This window comes from Tasmannia lanceolata, unplaced genomic scaffold (genome assembly GCF_043159265.1).
Source record: "Tasmannia lanceolata isolate RefF3 unplaced genomic scaffold, GAP_Taslan_0.1 ptg000018l, whole genome shotgun sequence".
Taxonomy (NCBI): Eukaryota; Viridiplantae; Streptophyta; class Magnoliopsida; order Canellales; family Winteraceae; genus Tasmannia; species Tasmannia lanceolata.
The window spans coordinates 1,919,704-1,943,802 of NW_027518695.1; the positions used below are offsets into that span (position 1 = coordinate 1,919,704).

Sequence of the window (24,099 nt, forward strand, 5' to 3'; positions counted from 1 at the left end):
AGTACTCGGATGACACGGTCATAACCCGAGTCGAAGGAGTTTTGATTGACTTTGTAGGGCAAAACGCGAACTCAAAGGTTTGATTGAATTTGTAATCATTCATTTTACATTGCACCGATGAATGTTGACAACAAATGAGATTATTACATGCTGATTAGTACTTCCTGAGATTAGAACAGTCGATATAACAGAACAACAAGACGCATTCATCATTCATTCTAACTTTGAATTCATGAAGCATAATTGTTTCCCACTTTCTTCCCCAGTTTTCTTTTCGCAGGGTTTGGGGACAGATGATTCTAATAGATATGCACAATCTAACGTCTGCCGAACGAGTGTTTCTGCTTAGTCTGAAGCTGCTTCCCACTAGACTCCGCTGGTTTCTGTGATTCCTGATTTTTCTTCCAATATTCTTGTAAGAGCTCCTCCAAGCGTTTCGATACCTGTTAACAAACAACAATAGTGAGGGAAGAATTCAAAGTAAGCTTGCATACACAGTACATTCTTCCAATTGTTCTTTCATTTATAATTGGGAACACCACAGTAAAGACAGATATCAGAAACATATACCAAGGATTCAAATCCATCAATGTGTGGGTTAGTCAGGTGTTTTTTATTTTATTTTTTTTTTTTTTTTTTTGAAATGGCGTGTTGGTTAGTCAGTTATGGTTGAAGATGGAGAAAACCAACCAGTTTTAGTTAAATTTGATGATAACTAGTGCCATACTGAAGGAAATCCATAAGCCGTGGGGGCATCTTATTGCACACATGTTGAATGACTGGGCAAACTGAGATTTCTAGAACAGAAAATTCAATTCATTTACAACAAAGCTGATGAGTCTGTCCACAACTGTGTTGTCCTGAAGATGGACCTTTTATTCCCTATTGAATGTGATGAAAAGCATACATTGCAGGTATGCCAATAGAGCACATGATAATTATAATCCCTACCAAGTTGAAGGGAAGTTTTATAAGATAGCTGTAAGGCCAGCCATGTTGTACGGCTCAGAATGTTGGGCCACCAAGAAGCAGCATGTGCATAAGATGAGTGTAGCGGAGATGCGAATGCTTAGATGGATGTGCGGCCACACAAGGTTAGATATAATTAAAAATGAAGACATTCGTAAAAAGGTGGGGGTGGCACCAATTGAGGAGAAGATGAGAGAGCACCACTTAAGATGGTTTGGACATATCCAACGTAGGCCTTTGGATGTTCCAGTGAGAAGCGGCGACTCGTTCCAAGTTGATGGAGTAAAAAGAGGTAGGGGCAAACCGAAAACAACTTGGGTAGAAACAATGAGGAAAGACTTGATAGCTAGGAGCTACGAACATAATAGAGAATATGACCTGGATAGGATAGAACGGAAGAAAATGATCCACGTAGAAGAACCCAACTAGAGCCAGGATTAGAGCCGGGTAGATTCCTTTCACCTTCTTCATGGAATTTTTCTAAAGGATTCATTTAGCTGACCCCAACTAGTTTGGGACAAAGGCTTTGTTGAGTTGAGTTGAGATTGAATGTGATAAAAAGCATAGATTACAATTATGCCCATCGAAAAGTCTAGGAAGCTCTAAAGACCGATCACAATAAGCCCCATGATAACTCATTTACTCATTGTTTAAAGGTCATCTCGAATTCAATTTAGGAACCTGAGGATTTCAAGAGAATCTTTATGCAAACGGTTATTATTTTAACTGAAAATAGCTATCCGAAATGGTTTACAGCACAGTTGCTAGAGTGAGAAGCAAGTGCAAGAAGCGACGTGGGAAGCGAGAGGTAGAAAAGAGAAAATGAGAGAAGCAAAAAGTTCTGAAAACATTAGTCATTAGAAGTTAATACGAAGCATGTAATAAGCCTCAATGGAAGCGAACAAGAAGTATATAGAAAGAGCAGGATTGTAGCAGGTCGGAGAAGAAGGGTTAATATATACAAGGATTACAAGCAGAAAAGAAGACTCCGCGACTAATTAGAATTACAAATTTTAGGAATTTATAGTTTCACATGTTTTATTCACATATATTTAATGCAAACTCAACTCAACAAAGCCTTTGTCACAAACTAGTTGGGGTCGGCTAAATGAATCCTTAAGAAAAATTTCATGAAGAAGGTGAAAGGAATCTACCCGGCTCTAATCCTGGCACTAGTTGGGTTCTTCTACGTGGATCATTCTTCCATTCTATCCTATCCAATGCCATGTTCTCTATTATGTTCCTAGTTATTAAGTCTTTCCTCACTGTTTCTACCCAAGTTGTTTTCGGTCTACCCCTACCTCTGTTTAGTCTAGCAACTTGGCACAAGTTGCCTCTTCTCACTGGAGCATCCAAAGGCCTACGTAGGATATGTCCAAACTTCACCTGTGTTTTCACAGCCTGTCCCAAGCCAGGATAAAGGAGGAGGGTTGGCGTCAGGTTGGCAGCCAGCCGTAAACTTTGCTACTCTTCTATGAAATGAATCCTATATTTAATGCAAAGTGTCTGGATAAAAATCCGGATAATTTTCATTTGAACTTAACATGAGTTTTCAAGTTTTAAATGCATTCTTTTTTTTTTTTTAAATACGATCCTTCAGCATTATCAAAAGAAGAAAATATCCTTTTAAGAAGAAATAATCACCTAAATAGGAAACATACTCTTGAATAAGAGGAAACATGTTTCCTAAATTTGAGAATCGAGAAGAACTTAGCTTCCAAAGCGAGTTTCCGGGGAAGTGCGCTTCCCATCCAAATAGGAAGTTTCCAGTAACTATGGTTTACAGTGAGAACTCAAAAGGACATGTTTCTTCACCAGTATTGGCAACTAAAATTCTTATCCAAAATCATCCTTCCAGGGATCCATATTTATCTTGATCTAACAAAACCAATTCCGTCACATTTTGAGCCCAGTACAAGCATGCCTATAAAGGTATCTGGTCTCATTCATCATGATGTAAGCAAATCCAATCAAGTCTCTTCCAAATTAAGTTGTGCAATGTTATATTTGTTGAAATTATGTTAGCAATAGAACTTTTTTATGTGGGCCAAATCTGACATTTATTAAATAAGTTGGGGCATTGCTTAGCCAACGGCAATACAAAAACTATATTGCAACAAATTTTAATTTAACTGGCATGAAACTACCTGGCAATATCATAGATACAGTTTTCCTTTTTTAGCAATAATATAGAAACTAAGCATAAATTAAAAGCAATAAGTAACATAGCTAATATGCATATAAGTAGAAAAAACATAAGCTGAACAGAAAAGAAACCTTGATCGAGTGGGCCATTGGTAATAGTGTATCTGGATTCATTGCATCCTCAGGGAAGTTACGCAAAGCATGTACAAGTTTCTCAAAAGGTAATTTAACCTGATGACCAAAAGGGAATCTTAGATAACCAAAAACAATACTAGTATGAATTGATTTGGCTCTAAAGCATGAAATTAACTTACTAAGTCATCATGGCAGTATCTCAGCAACGCCAATCCAACTTGGAAAACAATCTTAAAACCCTGCTTATAATAAAATAATAAGTCTGTCATAAAACTATGGCAAGAATATTTCATTTAGATCTCCAAGGATCCACATCTTTCAACAACATTACGAAGCAGATTTATCGTGGAACGGATGAATGCCTCGACTTCTAAGTAATCGGCAATGATGCTTCAGCTGAAAAAGTTGTCCATCAAGAAAGTAAAGGAAAAACTTTCAAAAAATGGACAAGGGCCATTGGATTCAGAAAAGTTTTGCAAAGTTCTATTGCTTTTGTTTGTGGATTGCAGTCCTTTTCTTCTTCCAAGCAAAGATTCAATGTAAGTACGAATATCCATAGTATTTACATTTAATAAAGACACTTCTAGATGGGTAACATTTCTCCAGTTTAGTTAAGGCACATAGAGGTTTGCAAGTGGATCGCTCGAAGTTTGGTGGTTTGATCAAGTTATCTAGTTGGAAGTAGGGTTGCAACTTGGGTCGGGTTTTACCCGGCCCGCATCAGCCCGGCCCAAAAAAAGCATGGGCCGGGTTCAAAGTGTAGGGCCGGGTTTGATTTTCCAAAGCCCGAGTGATTCTCGGGTCGGGCCGGTTTTAAAGGTGGAAAACCCGGCCCGACCCGAGAACCCGCATTTTACCTTTTTATTATTATAAAATTATACGTATAAATGAGACATGAGTTATAAGTTATAACTTATAATAAAAAGTTAAAAACAGAAATGAAAATCGATCGTGTAAGTGTGTAACCCGAGCTCCCCTTCTCTCTGACTTCCGCCTCCGCCCGAGTGATTCTCGGATCGTGGAACCCTAGCACCCCTTTCTCTGGACGGGAACTGAATGGAGGTCACTCTCTCTCTCTCTCTCTCTCTAGGAGCAGAAGCGAGATGGGGGTTTTCTTTTTCTTTTTCTTTTTTTTCTGCCAAAGTTTATGCAAGAACCTAATTAGGAGAAGGGGGTTTTCTTCCTTCTTTTTTTCAGCCAAAGTTTCTGCAAGAACCTGAACCTAATCACTAATCAGGTTCAAGATCCTTAGCTCCAAAATGTATTTTTTGCTTTTGTATGTTAAAGACCTAAAATCCACGGGGAAGTGAATTAGTGAAGGTATCCTCCAAGAAGAAGATCACAACTGTTAAGGGGCATTAAAGGCAAACTGTCCAATCATGATTCTGTCTTTTATTATGTTTCTAGGTTTTTGCTTTTAGTTATGTTGAAATGGAAAAAAAATGGAAATTGAAATGGAAATGGAAATTGCATTTTCATTTTTTTAAAATGAATTTTCATGATTTTAAAAATGAATTTTCATTTTTTAAAATGAATTTTCATGAGGATCAGTGCTGTTGTTCTTTTTATTTTTTTTGAACTGTAAAACTTAACAATAACAGGCTCAATGTTGTTGTTTGCAATGTGAATCTGTAGGTTCAGAAAAAAGTATCCACAATGACTGAAGTCTCAACTGCCATTTTTTGTATTTGATTTTCTAGGTGAAACTGAGATAAATTAAGGATGTAGTACTATATAGCGTAATGTTATGGGGCCATAATTTTCAGCACCAGGTATCCGGTTTTAGCCCTGTAATTTAATCTCGTTTCTGGTTTTGGCCTTGTAATTTAATCTCAATGTTGTTGCTTGTTACACTACAATTGAAAGTTTGAAAGAACCCATGCAATCAAAACATGGCTGAGGAAGTAAAGGTGTCTGATAGTTTCTATAAATTCAGGAAACAAAAGGGACTCTGTTGTGTTTTCCCTGTGCTTTGTTCTACTAGAAATGGAAATTGCAATGTCTTGAAAAAATGATCCTCTATTGTTAAAATGGGATGAAGCAGGGTAACTAATATCAATAGAATTTGTATAATTTACAACATCAGTGAGTGTGGGTGCTTATTTTCGCTACTTCTCGTGTATTGCTTGTATGTATCATAAAATCAGCCCTGTTGTGTGCATCCACATTCATTCTTTTCAGGTGCTCAATACCACAATTAATAATAAAAAATTCAAACAAATACATATAATGGGCAGGAGGGTGTGTTTAATGGCGGTTTTAGGTAGGGAGTTGCTTCATTTTTTTAATACCTGTTCTGTTTCCTTATTATTTTTTCATAGCCAACACGACTGATTGCAACTACAAAAGGCTAATAATTGTGAGCTTCTTTTTATGCAGGCCATAACTTTGTATCTCACTGTCGTTGTGTAGAGCATCCAGAGGTTACATCAATTTTAAATGGAAATGGAGGATATCGACAAGGATATTGATGTAAGATTTACTTTTTTGCTTATTATAGATATGCATCTATCTCATTCTCAATTATGAAGTGTCCACTTAATCGTTTAACCCTTTTGTTTGTTATCAAATAATTACTTTTGTATCATATAGGAATTGAATTCTTCCGAGAATGCCGCTAATACTATTAGCACTGCTGGAGGTTCCACAACGAATACATCTAAGAAAAGAGCGTCTTTGGTCACATCTTATGTGTGGAAACATTTTACAAAGGACAAAACAGGTGTAGGAATGACTTCGAAGGCTACGTGTAATTATTGTAAAAAATCCTTAGCATGCCCAGCCAGCAATGGCACCAGTAGTCTTATAAGGCATCTGAAAAATACATGTATACCGTACTCGACAAGAGACAAGAGGCAGAAATTATTAGCTTTTAATCCAATTAGAGAGGGTGATGATGGTGAGGAAGGGGTAGGTCTTACTCCTTGGGTGTTTAACCAAAACCGAGCTCGAAGGGAATTGACAATCATGTTAGTCATGCTTGAACTGCCATTTAATATTGTTGATAAGGTTGCTTTTCGAAATTTTATGAGGGTAGTTCAACCTCAGCTCAATATTGTGTCACGCACAACTGTGAGGAAAGAAGTATTGAATATCTATGGAGAGGAGAAGTTTAAATTGAAAAGATTGATAAGTACATGTCAGAGAGTTTCTTTAACTGCGGATATGTGGACATCAAATCAGACTTTAGGTTATTTATGTCTTACTGGACATTTTATTGATGATAGTTGGAAGTTGCATAAAAAAATTCTTAATTTTTGTATGGTTCCAGCTCCACATAGTGGAGAAGTTATGGCCGATGTAGTTGAAATGTGTTTGATTGAATGGAGCATTTGTAAATTAACTACAATTACATTGGATAATGCTTCGAGTAATAATGTACTTGTGAGAACACTTGCTCCAATCCTTTCTAGAAAAGGAATGTTACTACAAGAAGGTCGGTTTTTCCATATGCGTTGTGCAGCACATGTGATCAATCTCATAGTACAAGATGGTTTAAATGAGATAAAAGAATCGGTCACTACCATTCGAGGTAGTGTCAAGTATGTTAGAGGTTCACAAGCTAGAAAGCAACAGTTTGAAGAGTGTGTTTTGCAAGAAGGAATTTCTAATAAGAAAGGCTTATGCATAGATGTGTGTACGAGGTGGAACTCCACATTTCTTATGTTAGAGTCCGCCATACAATTTGAGAGTGCCTTCACCCGTTTAAAGGCACGAGATTCCAACTTTGCAAAAGAAGCTCCTACTATCGATGATTGGAAGAAGGCTAAAGTTATTTGCACTTTTCTGAAAGTTTTTTGTGATGCAATAAAGCTTTTCTCTGGCCATAAATATACCACTTCCAATCTTTATTTTCATGAAGTTTTTGAAATTCAAGTACGCTTGCGTGATATGGCAAATCATGATGATGTATCTATTAATTTAATGGCTAAGAAGATGCAAATTAAGTTTGATAAGTATTGGAAGGAATGCAATGTGATGTTTGCTATTGCAGTGGTTTTGGATCCCAGGTATAAGATTGAATATCTTAGCTTTATGTATGGTGAAATTTTTTCCAAGGATGAAGCTAAAGCACAAGTTTCATGTATTAAGCGGGAGATATTTGCAATTTATGATGAGTATGTATCCACTTACAGTTCAAGGCAAAAGCGTGTTGTACACTCAATGGAAAAAGAGTCAGAAGTGGATAGTGGAACTTGTAGTGGTGAGAGAAGGATTTCTAATATGCAAAAAAAAATTTCAAGATGAATGCAGCGAAAAATAATGTAGCGTCGTCATCGGAGTTGGAACAGTACTTGGAAGAAAAAAATCATCCCACTGTTAACTTCGATATTTTGAGTTGGTGGAAAATTAACAGCTCAAAATATCCTCTACTTTCTCATATGGCTCGTGATATCTTGGCCATTCCTGTATCTACGGTTGCTTCAGAGGCAGCTTTTAGCACTGGAGGTAGAGTTCTTGATAATTATCGAAGTTTATTGAGTCCTGGAGTTGTGCAAGCATTGGTTTGCACTCAAGATTGGCTACGGGATGATACATGTGAGGATACGAATGAAGAAGTTGAAGTCTACCAACATGAAAATGATATTGAAATCATTGAATCAGGTACTTTGACAACTCATTTGTTTTGATAAGTATGAATATATTTGAAAAATTCTTATGTATTTTGATTCCTTTTTTGAAGGCCTCGCCGAACCTCTACAAATTTCGTAGCATGCCACAATCTTGCCATATCTATACCATATTTTGAGATGGGGTAAATTTCTTTTGTGAATTTTTAATCTTGTATGTTAATTTTAATCATGTTTCAAAAAAAACACTCACATATTCTTTTATACTTTTCTAAATAGTTGAGTGATCCTCTTTTCTTTCTGGTTGCAGAGTTGAATGATGTATTAGGCGTCGTTATGTGTTCACCGCTCTGGAGCTTAATGATAAAGATTGAATGACTCTCTTTATGTAGAATGACTTTTTTTGCATTCAAACTCTCTTATATGTGTCACAGTTGTTAGTTGTGATTATGTGTCACAGTTGCAATTGTGGTTATGTTAGATGAAATGCCACAAAGATGGAGCATTCATTTTCTTTTGTGTTCTTTGAAGTACTCCTCTAATATATATAATTTACGGTGATGAGAGCTATGATTTATAGGTCTTGGAACAGTTGAGTGGACAAACTCCGGTATTCTCCCGAGTTTTATCTCAAATTAAAGGATTTTACTTTTGAGCCTTCTTTTTTTTTATGCCAAGATCTGAATAATCAATTTCTGATAGTATTTAAATTGCACCTGTGGAGTTTCTTTCAATTAAGAATATATCAAGCTGCTGTTTGTGCTCAAATGTCAGATTTGTTTAATGCTCTTTCAGTGCCGTGATTCTCCACCCCTTGAACAGGTTGATGACAAATTGTATATCTACCTCGAATATGTATCTGGTGGTTCAATCCATAAGCTTCTTCAAGAGTATGGGCATGTCGGGGAACTGACGATTCGGAGCTACACCCAGCAAATCCTTTCGGGCCTCGCATATTTGCATGCTAAGAATACTGTGCATAGGTGTGCATAGGTGGGTGTACTACTTCCAACTCTTATACTCATTTAAAACTAATAGGTGGGATTTAGTAATTCCAAGCATTTAATAATAATATTAATAACCTCTTTTGCATGGTTCCTGTATGATTTTCCCATTTCTAGGCATTCTTCATACTTGTAGCTAAACCATATTTCCTCTTCAGGGACATCAAGGTGCAAATATCCTTGTAGACCCCAATGGCCGTGTTACGCTGACAGATTTTGGGATGGCAAAGCATGTAAGAATTCATACTGTGTATGTCATTTATATTTGTAACATGCGGCTAATAAGTTATAGTTTCAAAAAAAAAAAAAGGCGATGTTCCAAAAGGCGATGATATGAAAAAACCCGAAAAAACCCGACCCGGCCCGAGAAACTACCTCGGGTAGGGCCGGGTTTAACAATCCTGGGTTTTCCAAAAAAAAACCCGACCCGACCCGACCCGAGATAGTTTCTCGGGTAGGGTAGGGTTTTAGAAAACCCGACCCGCCTGACCCGACTTGCAACCCTAGTTGGAAGTAGGATGTAAGAAAATATAGAAAAAAAAAAGAATATTAAGAAAACATCTATTTTATCACGGACTTCAAAACTAGATGGAGATTAAAATTAAATATGAATCATGAATTTGATTTAGGAATTAAAAAATGATTGCCCAACAAACATCTTTATTATTGATCATTTCTAGCCCCAAGCTTCGATGGCAGTAAAAATTATTCGAATTGGGGTTTCGCTATGAATCTTGTGTGCCATGGAAGAGCACATAATACTGGGATATGCTACCACTTTGTAGTCTGTACAAGAAAAGGTGAAGTAGTTCTATGTTCCATCAAATGAAAGACATGGCTTGCTATTGGCGAGCATTTAAAGCAAAAATCTTGAGGGTTATTATTATTATTTCATTTCTTATGTTTTTTGTCATTGTACTAAATGTGGGAAACTAGATATCTCAATTGTTGCATTCATGATAAGACATGTATAGAGTGACAATCAAGATGATGCAGATAATAGGCCAATAAGTGGCATATTTGCCCATTAGGATTTATATTTCCATGTTATTTAGTTTAGGAACTTATTTTCCATGTTATTTTAGTTTCTAGGAATTTTATTTCAATATTTACTTTTTAGGGATTCTTAAATTAGGCAGTTTCCTTATTTTAAGGACTTCTAATTGCCTATATATAGGCCTTATGTAGTAGAGATTATTAACTTTTGATTGATATTGAATAAAGATTATTCTCCCTCTAATTCTGATTTTCTTCTTCCCTCTTCTGATTTCTTCTCTTCTCCCTAAATTTGTCTATTCTCTTCTTCTTCTACTTCTCCCTAAATTCGTCTCTTATTCAGGTTATTTCGTCTCTTGTTCCCCTATTCTTTTAATTATATCCCATTTCGTCTATTTCTCTCCCCTTTCCTCAATTTTCTCTTCACGGTGCTGCATCAATTTGGTATCAGAGCAAAAGATCCAAGTTTTCGAAGATTGGTTTCCGAAGATCGAGCCGCGAATCGCCCTTAAATTCAGGTTCGTTCATCATCTTCATTCTTCAAAACCCAACAGTCATCTTCCCTAGCCCTAACACAAGAACCCTTTCACCACCTCTAGTACAGTACCCTCTTATTACCCAACCTAAAAGCCTTGCCGTCTTGATTGCCTCTTACACCCAGCCACCTCTTTGCCATCCATCTATAAACCCTAAAACTTGCCCCACTATATCACCCGAACCTTTCTTATTCCAACCTTCAATTAAAAAAATCCGTAAACAGATTCTAAATCCCTCCACCAAAACCTGTTAAGTCTTGTAGATTTATACAAGCCCCCAAACCAACTCTGTTTTAAACCCAAAATTGGTCCCTATTCTCTACCACTTACCCAACCGAAGCCCATAGTTGCAGCCCAAAGTAGCTTCTGTTCTTAAGAGAAATAGCCCCTTGAAGCTTCTTTTGTTTTTTTTGAACCCTACTGCAGCAATTTCATTCTGTTCAATAACCACCCAGCCAGACTCTGCACCTAAGTCCTTGATTTTAGACCAGATAACGTGTTGGATTGGTATTCTTTTTGAAGGGGTGATATCACCAAAGCTTAAAGTGGTGTGGTAGCCTGTAGGCCATACTAGTCCATGGGTGGTAGGGACCACCAGGTGAAGTAGTCGGCCTCAATTTGGGAAGTGCAGTCACGTTTATCTGTTGGGTAGTGAAAAAATAACAAGAAAAGCAAGTTGCCTTGCCACATCACCATACACTTACTTGGAGGATAACTGACATGCAATAAAGAGTTACTGCATAGCAGATTTCCAATAAAAGCAAGTTACTGATAAGGTAAGATATTGTTTACTTTATCTTACCTTATCTATTGAGGTAAAAAGGGCAACAGATAAGTATTAGAGATACAATTCCTTTTCGAAAGGAAAAGTTGTAGTGCTGTGACTTGCAGGAGAAGTTATCACAAAATTAAAGGAAACAAGTCACGTGTCCACACAAATCAATTACTTTGGGGTTGCCAAAGTTGCACGGTGAATTTTTAAGGCAAGTGATATAAAGGTAAGTTTTATTCAAATTTAAAACCCCTCCTTTATTATTTGGGCACCCATCTGTCACTGATTAAAGTAGAGAAAGGCACTTTCCCCCTACGCCCATTCTTGAAAGACCAATTAAACCCACCAAATTCCTTTAGGGCACCCCCTCTTCCATTAATTAAACCTATTAACTCCCCTCTTTTTACCTTTAGGCACCCCCACATAAAAAAAAAATTATAAGAAAATGAAAATTCATTTCTCTCTCTACACTTTCTCTCTCCTCTCTCCGTCACATTTTATCTCTCCTCACCCGAGCTACTTCCACTCAAAATTGGCCCTCGACTTCGACGCGAAAGTTGTTCGTGACAACTTTTAGAGCGCATTCAGCCTATTTTCAGCAGCGGACCGTAGTCTTCCGCACAGTTTCAGGACCCATCTTAGCTGTTGATTGCACCAATTCTTCCGATCATCAGCTTTCACTCATCCGATTTGAGATCCGAGACATGTATTGTGTTCCTCTCGACATGACAAACAAATCAGACGGTTGATTTCAGTTTTCGACGCCGATCCAATGGCTCCGCCCTATGTTCCATATTTTGATGGGTACGACGAAAGCTATTGGAATGGCCGCACTTACTTTCGATATTATGATGATTCATGTTTACATTGGATTGATGCTCTAGCCGCATATCATGAGTACAATGGCCATGATCACCTCCAGACTATCTACTGGGCTAAAGAAACTGTGCGACGACAAGCCCGATGCTCATGGAGCCACATTGAAACGAACCGTCGTAGAAGACGTGAGCAGCCAATCTGTCGTTAGGAGGATGTTCGTGATGCGTTTATGAATATTTATACGCTCGACTATTTGAATCAACAGAGATTGAATCTTGAGCGAGAATATAGAGTGTTGTGTAGTGTTGAAAGTAAAGTCGAAGCCCTCCTTGAACGACTAAAAGAAGACCGTCATTATATATGCGAAGCTAAAATTATAGCTGAAAATTCAGTGCGTCGTATACATGAGCAGAGACAGCTTCACACTTCTAAGGCAGATATTGTAGTAGATCCATGTGAGGCTTTTCCCTTGACAGAGTTGATCGAGCATCGTCCTGAGTCAGAGCCGAGTGACATGACTGTTGATCCATTACCTGAGACAGATGATCGCGAGCATATTACTAGGGATTGCCCTATATTTACGCTGATTGATCAGATTGCCGAGACTTGTGCCGACACAGATGAACTTGTTCCGCAGATTGATCATGAGGTCCATCAGCCTGACATCACTGCCCAAGCTTCAGTCCTAGACTCTGATTTTATCATTGATTCTACTGAGCCTGATGAGATAATAGCGGATGACTTCCATGTAAATTCTCCTGTGCCTACTGAATTACCAGTTGATGTTGATTATGTGGAGGATGTTCCCCGATTGGTACCACTCATAGCTGTTTTGCCGATCACGCCGATCCAGGACGAGTATGTTGCCATCTTCCCAGCTTCCCTGATTCTCACGAAAGGCGTGTATTTTGATGATTTTGTATGGATGCTTTCTTCCATATTCCGCCGCCAGCCTTTCAAATCGCTTTCATTGTTGTCTCGAGCATTAGCCATCAGGATTGCTTCAGACGGATTGCGTCTCATTCTGCTTCATTGGATTATTTTCATATTTGACCCAGGCGGACTAGAACTCGAGGGCGAGTTCTTTTCAACCGGGGGAGAATGATGCAGATAATAGGCCAATAAGTGGCATATTTGCCCATTAGGATTTATATTTCCAAGTTATTTAGTTTAGGAATTTATTTTCCACGTCATTTTAGTTTCTAGGAATTTTATTTCAATATTTACCTTTTAGGGATTCTTAAAGTAGGCAGTTTCCTCATTTTAAGGACTTCTAATTGCCTATATATAAGCCTTATGTAGTAGAGATTATTAACTTTTGATTGATATTGAATAAAGATTCTTCTCCCTCTAATTCTGGTTTTCTTCTTCCCTCTTCTGATTTCTTCTCCTCTCCCTAAATTCGTCTATTCTTCTCTTCTTCTTCTACTTCTCTCTAAATTCGTCTCTTCTTCAGGTTATTTTCGTCTCTTCTTCCCCTATTCTTCTAATTCTATCCAATTTCGTCTATTTCTCTCCCCTTTCCTCAATTTTCTCTTCACGGTGCTGCATCACAAGACTTCTCCACAGAGCCCCCCGTCATGAAACTACGAATGACGAACACAACCCTCAGTATTCTATCAATGCAACAGGTGATTAATTTATGAAAAAAAATAATATAAAGTTATAACTAATCCCTCCAACATCTTTTAGTAATCCTCCCTTGAGCACTATGGGCCAGCCCTCATCAGCGTTGAACATTTTTTTCTACATGATAATCAGAGGTGAAACTTTTGTACCCTTTTTCTTTTCTTTTCTTTTCTTTTTAGGTTTGGGGTGGTGGTGGGTGTGGGTTGGTTGGGGGAGGTTGTAGTAAGGTATGCTACAACCTCCAACCTCAGGGTTGAAGAACATAGTTTTTAACCAATTGCGGAAGAGGCTCAATCCCCCTTTTGTGCCCTCTTGATCATAAATTATTAAATCCAATTTAAAAAAAAATACATAAAATCGCAGTCAAGTGATGAAAGTTCTGCAATGTCCAGTCAAATGTATGACTTGGTCAATGTGAGTCTACAAATATAAAAATTAGCCGACCAAGGCATAAATGGCCTATTCACACACAAATATCTGCATCCACATAGATCATAGAGCACATAGATATGTCCACCTTAGCGGACATGCATGCCAACATGTACAAAATATGAAACACATGGACCCAACAATTGGTGGAGAGGTTAAAGCATTCCATTGTCACATTACATTAACTTTAATGAAAATTTGGTATTTAAAGGATGTGTGAAATTGAAGGGAGAGCTAAAGAAAGAAAGAAGCAAGTTAACATGTGACCTTCAAATAACAGTCCATTCCAAACCATTGAATAGCATTCACAAGATAAAATAAGAATCCAGAAAACAAATGAGACAAACTTTAAAACCACTAACCTCATAAAGAAAAACATCCCAGATTCGGAGAGCCAAAGGGAAAGGGAAAGAGTATGAGAAAACTGTTATGAACCATTGACTTGCATACATGCTTGGATTGATCATTTCTTGGGAAAAATGCTCTCCCAGCTTTGGCAAATACTCTTTCACTAGCTGCTCAAACATAGAGAGGTATTGCTGGACAAGTGGTAATCCGACCTACTCCAGAAGTAATATACTGAGAACAATGACAATAAAAGCGAAACATAGACAATAAAAGCGAGCCATAGGGTAACAAACATTGACATACTTCAGAGTGCTGTGGAAAAGGCTCTCAAAGAATACTTGAACCATTTCCAACCCAATAAGTCATTAAGAATAATGTTTGAGATACTTGCAGTATAAAATTTTGGCCAGTTCCCATGGCAATTGGAATCAATATCTGAAGAGTGCTTGGCGGAAAGAATTATTTTCTCAATCGGGTGCACGGATATCAACACGAAGGGCCGTATAAACACGTACCCATCATCCCATCCTTGATATTTGATCCAACAGCAGCTCACTTTTTGAGGAGCTGCTGTTGGATCAAATATCAAGGGTGGTACCTCTGTCATACCACCTTTACATGTTTATAAGGCCTTTCATCATATAATCTCTCTCTCTCTCGCTCTCTCTCTCTCTCTCTCTCTCTCTCTCTCACACACACACACACACACACACACACACATCGATCAATGCAGTTCTGCTTGCATATGCTAGGGGAGGGAGGTCTGAAAGGCATTTTGTTGTAGAATAAAACTAAACCATGTACATGCATCTTTATTTATAGAAATGAGAAGTTAATATAATGTGTCGCATGATAAACAGAAGTTGTTTAGAATGAAATAACAAATAATTTACATGTTATCATCACAGATGGAAACAGAACTAAAAATGAAACCAGTTTCAGACGAAATGGTATGAAAAAAGCTGAGTATTTTAGAAAGGATGTAACATTACCTGATATAATCCTTCCATTGGTGCATGGATGGCTCCTTTCAACAAAGCAACCAATAGCCAAAAAGCATCCTCTTCACTCATATAAAGAAGCAACAAACCTGCTAAAAATCCCATTCCCTGCATTTTACGAGATGTGGGTCAAATGACAAACTCCACACAATTCATCAAAAGCTTTTTGATCTACAACAAGGGAAAACCATGAGGCTTATTAGAACCCAACCTGAACATATCCAACATCTCTGTCATACACAGAATATGCCTTGAGAACATTGTAAAGGGACCTTTGGCCTGGCCCGTGTCTCTGCTGAAAGAAAACATGAGAAGGGAAAGTTCGAGAAATGTCTCGAATTATGTCCAATTCCGCTGCGGATGTCTCGTATATCACGAGTTGCTGCAGTAGAAGCACAATGTGATCAGGACAAACCTGAAAGAGATCTTCCAAGATGACTGAGAAAATAGAGATCAGGTTATTATTAAAAACTACAGGGAAATAGGATTTAAGCTTCAATAGAGACAATGCGAGGATATTCCACTCAAAATAGTAAAAAGGCCATAATACTACACTCAAAGAACGATATAGGAGAGGATATTTCAATCAATTCAGCTAGTCTAGACATAGTCTTGCTGTATCTAAAAACACCAATGGCCCTAGCATGGGGATAATGCGGCCAACATCAACAGAAATGGCTTTTTTAATCAAAAAAGAGGAAGTTTCAACTAACAAAGAAAGCCTAAATGAAAAAGGATGAAATAGTCTTTTTGCTGGAGCAAATACGTAGTAGTTGAGTGAGACATTCTAAAAACATTGTAGGAATGGTGCATAACTTGTAAACATTAACAGTTTGTGTAAATCTAATATTTATGGTGGGTCCCTCCCTCCCTCCCAAAACCTAGAAGCAATTTCCCAAGATAAAAGCCCTTTCGCCTTTGCAACCGCCAACTCTTTGTCATAGGAGATGGGGCTTTATATATTTAGGTTTCCCAAAACCTAAAGATAAATCACTTATTTCAATTTTGGCTTCTACGGCATGCAGTGGGAAACATGGCACTTTCCCAACAGTCAGACCTTCAGCACCACGCTCACCATCTAGACCCATGCAACTAGCAAAGACAGCGAGATGCTAAAAGAAATTTCTCAGCAAATGGAGTACATGCTCCTGTCCAAAATGTCAGTGAGCATATTCATACTTCCCTGATTCAAAACCATATTCTAACACTTCTTCTTTTTATTTCCTTTTCAATTTTTTTGGTTGGCTGTGGGCTGTTTGCATAGTCATACTAATATAATACACTAATCCAAAACCATATTTCAGCACTTCAGAGTTTCTTTTGCCCGGTGTGTGGGGCAATTCAACTAATCCAGTACACGTCAAAGACAGTTATGAGATCTGGATTGTTCATTTGGTGTGCCCCACAGTGGATGGCACATAGCCCAAAAGTCACACTAAAAGGATGGTCCTAACCATCAAACCTGAGGACTTTTATCAGTTGAATGTGGAACACTTGGAATTTTTTCCCAGTCATTCTTCTGCAATCCTCAGAAGTCCTCCCATAAGACGGTTAGGGTCATCTAACCAGTATGATCTTTGGGCTGTGGCCCATCCACGACGGGGCCCAGTGGATGAACAGTGAGAATCTAGTACACATATTCTGCATGTAATGAATTAGATTAACTTACAGAGATGAGAAGAAGAAGAAAAAAAGGGTGTTCCGCACTATACTTCCCCTTCTTTCTGTTCTTTTTGTAGGTCTACCTCAAGAGAAGGTGTTGATTCCCTTTGTGCAAGAAGGCAGGTGCCAAAGAACAAGATATGAGAGGTTGGGATGCTCTTAGCTGTCATGATTGGTTGGATTGGCTATTCTAGAGACCCAGAAATTGGGCCCCATGAAAAAATTATAGCATCGCATACCATTACAACCATCTAGTCAACCAAGTTCATCCAACTACAGCTACTCTATCCTTTTCTAGTGTGATGGCATCAGGTTTAGGTTTAGATTACTTTGACAAAAGATTTGAGTAATCAATTAGCATAGCTTCATTCTAGAAAGTCTAGTTGAGTACTTGTCTTTGTTCCAAAAAAAATTTGATTGGAATCAAATGCTTTTAAGTTAAGAGTATCCTTATTCACTTGGAAAGTTGTAGAATCTATGCCCAGAAATAGAACAGGAGTATATCACTTTATCTTCTCCTACGAAGCTTGTTCTTGATCAAACCCAATGTATAGCATGTCACCTATTATATATATATATATATATATATATATATGAGAGTAGAGTTGCTGCGCTCAAGCACAGAAACAGAGGTGGGCCACATTTTTGGTGGGATCGAAAGCATTCATTTGATGGGCCCTTTCATGGGTAGGGTGTCCACCAAAAATCAGCTCCATTGGATCACCTTAGGGTGTCCATTTCTGGGGCCAAAAATGGACAGATTTGTGGACAAACAGTATCTGCCCATTTTTGGCCCCACAAATGGACACCATTGGTGATCCAATGGAGCTGATTTTTGGTAGGGCCCCCATCCATGATGGGGCCTTCCAAATGAATGGTTAGGATCATCCCCCCAATGGCTCCACCCCCTGTTTCTGTGCTCGAGCGCAGCAACCCTTCTCTCTCTCTCTCTCTCTCTCTCTCTCTCTCTCTCTCTCTCTCTCTCTCTCTCTCTCTCTATATATATATATATATATATATATATATATATATATAACCAGAAATTTAAAAAAAAAAAAATTGACAGTCAAGAAATAAAAATACATAAATAAATCTTATCAGGCTGAGCATAATAGATATTCTAGTGATATGAGACAATGAAACAAGAGTACCTCATAAACCCCTGGGTTCATTAGCAAGAGATCTCGACTTCCAGAAATCAACTGCCATACAAGACCTCTTAAACAGTCAGGTATTCCTTTTCTTATACGCCTTTTAACTACATGAGGTTTCCTTCTAACATAGTGCTTCCAATCACTTCCACCAACCCCAATCATTTTCCTCCATTTTCTAACTCTCCTTTCCTCCCTGAAAAGCATTCATAGTCATAGAGCATCAGGCAGCATAATACTAATAACTAAAAGAAAGGTGTATGACCTGAACAATATAAAAACTAGTGGATTGGTCATACTGAAGCCTCTTGTCATGTTCCATCCCATCCTTTATAGCATGAACAATAAAAAAAAAACTTTTCATGCAGTACCAAACCAGTGATCGAACGGCATACCTCTCTTGCTCATTTGTGGTTCTGGATTTGGTTAAGCCTTCAGGGGAGTTACTGCCATCTTGCTTTACAAACCCAAATCTGTCCACTGGTCTTGCAGGGGGAAGTGGTCCTGGTTCAAATTCGTCACTCACTCTTTTCTTCTCCATGGCATTATGTGATATAAACCCTCCCATTCCAGACGGAGAGAGAGAAAATTATTATTTTCCTGAACATGGTCTGCACTTGCAAAATGTTGGCCTCTGATCCAAAACCAAAAAAAAAAATCATAAATCAATGTGCCTGAGAAAATCTTGCTATTCCTGTTTTTCTCTTCAAAGATAATGGCAGATTTTTTTTTTTTGCAAGCAGAATCGTGATATTCGGATATTCCAGGTTCAGACCTTTCAGTATGCACACTATACCATTATCAGACTGTCAAAAGAAACATTTATTTAAACCGAGAATAAAAAAGAAAAAGAAAGTCTATGATCCAAACCAGCTTGCCAAAAAGTCATCCATATCAAAATTTCAGATAGATGGTGGTTTATGAGACTAACCAATGTACTGTATGACATAATCAAACCAGCAATGAGAATTTATATAAGTCACCCAATCATGTATCTTGACAAAACTGTAAATAAAAATGTGTCTGGACTTCAAAAAAAAAATGTAATTCAGCAATTCAACGCTCTCCACGGGTACATAAAAGGTGAATTACATAAAATAGTATGAGAAGTAGAAACCAACTAGTTTGGGATAAAGGCTTAGTTGAGTATGAGAAGTAGAAACCAAGAAGACTGAACAAATGAGGGAGAAAAACCCAAGAGCCTGAAAAGGAATTATTCTCTATATATGCGACAAGAGCATAAGACAATACATTGGTGATTTAAATAGCCTGAAGGTGAATTATTCTCTATATGCCAGAATAGCATAAGATAACACATGGTGAGTTAAAAGACAAAAACTACTAAAAAAAAATGGATAACAAGGCAGGAAAGACCCATAAAATGGATTATATAGTGCAAAAGAAAACACAATAGAAAACAAAATATATAGAACAGAACAGATATAACTCAAAAGCCCAGAGAAAATATCATAGTGACAATCAGAAGTGTAAAACCCTATGAACAAAAATAGACATGTTATACAGTGTAATCAGAGAGCCTAAGAAGAGAATGTGAACTATCTACAGCAGAATAGACATAATTTAAAAGTCCAGCAAAAAAAGATCACAACAATAACAAAAATGTATTGACGAGAACAATAATTAAACAAGCATAAACAACATAGTGTAAATCAAATACCAGATCACAAGCAACTTACCAATAATTCAAAAATCCAACAAAGAAACCCACAATAAAAATCAAAACTCAGTGATAAAATAAAAAAATGGAGAGTATTTGGCAAATTAGCTATTGCTTAACATCAAAAAGCCAATCGAAAACTAAAACTGAGAACAGGAATTAAAAGGTCGTATGGATCATAAATAGAAAGCTAAAAAAATAAGAAGAAGAATTAAAGGGTCACTACGATCAAGAATTAAAAGTCATTCTTGATGAGAAACAAACCTAGAATTGGGATTCGAGAAGTGCGTATTTTTCTTCGTTTCTGAATGAAATAAAATTCACATGGAGTCGTTGAATTCCAAGATATTTCGATCGGGGGTGCGAAAAAGGAAAGAGAGGGGGGGGATGAAATGTGAAGTTTTACGTGGGAGAAAAAATGGGGAAAAGACGAAATTGGTACCCAACAAATGCCGTCTCAGGAAGAACGTGAGTTCGCTCTCTGAAGTCTTAACTTTGTTTGGGCTGATATCCGCACTGCGACATCTAGGCGGATTCAATCAGAATTGGGTCCATTGACAGCCCTAAGTTTACCCTCCAAAGCACAACAACGATGTTCTATTGGGACCCACTAGTGGAACGGGCACTAATTGGGCCCTTTTGTGTTGCAAGTGCAGCATCGTTGATCTAACTAACAGCCATAAGATAAAACAAATTGATATTGAGAAAACCATGATCCTCCAGTGATCCTAGGCCCCAATTGATCAAGTGTTGATCAGGGTTGGGTTGGGCCTATAGCTCAATGGTTCAGGCATTGTATCTTAACCTTGAGGTCATATGTTCAATCCCAGCTTACCTACCCAAAAAAAAAAGTCTTGAACAAGACAAGCCATTGATTTTTAGAGTCATTCACCATATGTGTGGACGAAAACAACTCTCCATGGGACTCAAAATTTACATGTTTCCATCTATTAGCATACAGGCTATAATCAAACAAAAATACTAGAAGCCCGCTTATGATAATTGATTTGGAGAGATTCTCAATTTTCACTATGTAAAGAATCCATATAAATACTAAAAGATATGTAACTGACTCCCGTGACACAAGGGAGAAATATACAGTGAGAAATGTAACTCTCCGTGACACAAGGGAGGAATATACAATGAAGGAAATCTAATTAAGGGATACAATCAAGTGATATGAGGAAGAGATATATAAGGAATATATACAATGGAAAAGATCTCCAATCAAGCACATGACATATGGGAGCGATATGGAAGATCCGCTCAATTTAGTAACAATTCAAATATCTCTAAGACTCCCCCTCAAGTTGGAGCGTGCAAGTTTTGGACGCACAACTGGCCAATAATGGATCGAAAAGTGTCACGGCCCAAAGGTTTAGTAAAGACGTCTGCAAGTTGTGAATGAGAGGATATGTAGCTTGGACTGATTAGACAACGTTGAATCTTTTCACGAACGAGGTGACAATCCAATTCAATGTGCTTGGTTCGCTCATGAAATACCGGATTGGCAGCAATATGGAGGGCTGCTCGATTGTCGCAATGAAGGGTCATTGGTTGAGGATGATGTATACCAAGGTCACGAAGAAGAAACTTCAACCATTGTAGCTCACAAGAGACCATAGCCATGGCTCTATACTCGGCCTCCGCAAAAGAACGAGACACAGTGTGTTGTTTCTAGGATTTCCAAGAGATTGGTGAGTGAACAAGGAGGATGCAATAACCCGTGGTAGATCGCCTAGTCATCGGACACCTTCCCCAGTCAGAATCACAGTAGGCAGTCTAATGTAATGAACTAGAAGATGATAGCATGATGCCTTGGCCAGGTGTGCCCTTTAAATATCGTAACAAACGGGATGCAGCATCCATGTGTGGCTTCCTTGGTTGTGACATGAATTGGCTAAGTAGCTGGACAGGAAAGACTATATCGGGCAGCAGGGGCGATGCCAGAAACTTTGCACAAGGTGGGCAAAAGTTATAGTAATTTTTTTTTATCTTAAAATTAAGATAGAAAAATTTCCATATGAAATTTTGCACAAGGGGGCAAAAATTATAGTAAATTTTGCACAAGGAAGGGATATAAAAATGGTAAAATTAAAGTTTCAAACTTATTTTCTATCTTAGGGATAATTGAAAAGGGGGCATATTTTTTTATATTTAAAAAGGGGGTAAATATTAAAAAAATATAAAAAAATAAAAGTATATTTTTTTTTCTAAAAAATTAAGGGGGGCAATTGTCCCCCTTTTTGCCCCCCTTTCCTGTCAAGTGTCGTCACCCCTGTCGGGCCGTGTTATGGTCAAGTAGATCAATCGACCAACCAAACGACGATAAGAGGAGGGATTATCAAGTAAAGGACCTGTACTGTTATCTAACTTGAGGTGTTGTTCCATCGGAAAATCAACAGGACGTGTGTCAAGAAGACCTATATCATTGAGTATCTCCAGTAAATATTTTCTTTGAGTGAGATAGATTACCTTAGGAGATCGCGCCACCTCGATGCCAAGAAAATATTTCAAAGTCCCCAAGTCTTTGACGTGGAATTTGCTATGTAAATAAGATCTAACGGCATCGATGGAGGTATTATCATTCCTAGTGATGATGACATCATCAACATAGACGAGAATGATGATGCGGGTGAAAAATGAGTAATCGGCCTTGGATTGCTGAAAACCAACATCTATAAGAGCTTGAGAAAATTTGGCAAACCAATTTCTGGAAGCCTGTTTAAGCCCATATAACGACTTAGTCAACTTGCAAACTAGGTTCTCCCCCTTTCGTGTAAAACCAGGTGGTATTTTCATGTACACTTCTTCGGCAAGGTCACCATGCAGGAATGCATTGTTGACATCAAGTTGTTGTAAAGACCAACCTCTAATGGAAGCAATGGTAAGAAGGCAACGAACAGTTACGAGCTTTGCAACGGGTGCAAAAGTCTCATGATAGTCGAGGCCTTCCATTTGAGTGTAGCCCTTGGCGACCAAGCGGGCTTTGTAGCGTTCAATGCTTCCATCTGCACGATATTTGATCTTGAAGATCCATTTGCAGCCTATGGGGTGTGTGCCAGGAGGTAGGGAAGTGATGATCCACGTCTTATTTTCTTCTAGTGCTTGAATTTCCTTTTCCATTGCGGCTTTCCATTCCGGTATTTTCACAGCTTGAGAAAAGGTCCTGGGTTCTATTGTAGAGTGAAGTGTTGCTGAAAAAGCTTTGTGAGAAGGTGAGAATTTAGAGAAATTCAAATGATTGGAAATGGGATATTTTGTACCTTTGGAGCCCGCCTCTGAAGAGTGAAGAGTGGGGAGGTGTAGGGAAAGGTGTTGAGCTTGTGAGCATTGGTAATCATTAAGATAAGTGGGGGGTTTGATGGTACGGGTCGAGCGCCTTGGTTGTAATATGGTGACTGGTGTAACAGTATTGTGGGAGGGAGATGTAGGGGAGGGTGGCACTGGCGGTGGAGGAGAAGTGGATGATTGTAGGGGCATAGAGGGTTGTCGTATGAAGGAGGATGAAAGATCGCCGTCAATTGCGGGTGAAGGAAGAACTCGAGTGGGATTATTTGCTGGCTGTGAAACATCTCGGAATGGGAAAACATATTCATGGAATTTAACATCTCTGCTGGTTATAATTTTCAGGGCTTCAACGTCAAACACACGATAGCCTTTTTGACCAAAAGGATAACCAACAAAGATATCTAGTTTTGCGCGTGGATCAAATTTATTTCTATGGTTGATATTGTAGACATAGCAGAGACATCCAAAAATTCGAAGGTGATCATGGTTGGGTTTCTTTTGGAAAAGAATTTCATACGGGGAACGATTACCCAAAAGAGATGAAGGGATTCGATTAATTAGATATGCAGCAGTGAGGACACACTCTCCCCAAAACTCAAGAGGGAGATGAGCTTGGAAGCGTAACGCACGGGCAACTTCAAGGAGGTGCCGGTGTTTACGTTCCACAACTCCGTTTTGTTGAGGTGTGGCCACACATCTACATTGATGGATAATCCCTTTATCTTTAAAAAGATTTTGCATCTTGTTGGAGAAAAACTCAGAACCATTATCTGTTCGAATTTGTTGAACTTGAGAATGGAATTGAGTTTGAACAAGGGCAAGAAAAAGTTCAATGTATCAGACATGTGTTGCATGAGATACAACCAAGTGGCACGTGAGAAGTCATCGACAATAGTGAGAAAGTAATGTGCACCGCAATGTGAGGGGGTACTGTATCCTCCCCAAATATCAACATGCAATAAC

The 24,099-nt window shown here is 38.3% G+C and overlaps 1 protein-coding gene across 2 annotated transcripts; it reads right to left on the reverse strand.

The window, feature by feature from the left end:
* Positions 1–39: 39 nt before the first annotated feature.
* Positions 40–20,356, reverse strand: LOC143849389 (Ypt/Rab-GAP domain of gyp1p superfamily protein). 2 transcript variants are annotated; one of them, XM_077358396.1, is made up of 9 exons: positions 20,110–20,356; positions 18,563–18,801; positions 18,168–18,363; positions 15,566–15,769; positions 15,346–15,462; positions 14,368–14,565; positions 3,429–3,488; positions 3,247–3,345; positions 40–443 (listed from the first exon to the last, which is right to left on the reverse strand). In XM_077358396.1, the coding sequence occupies exons 2-9, from the start codon at positions 18,733–18,735 to the stop codon at positions 318–320; spliced, it is 1,173 nt and encodes a 390-aa protein (XP_077214511.1). In that variant the 5' UTR covers positions 18,736–18,801; positions 20,110–20,356; the 3' UTR covers positions 40–317. The 2 variants fall into 2 exon arrangements, with proteins under 2 accessions (XP_077214511.1, XP_077214512.1); XM_077358397.1 differs by having other exon boundaries at positions 15,566–15,736; positions 20,110–20,351.
* Positions 20,357–24,099: the final 3,743 nt, after the last annotated feature.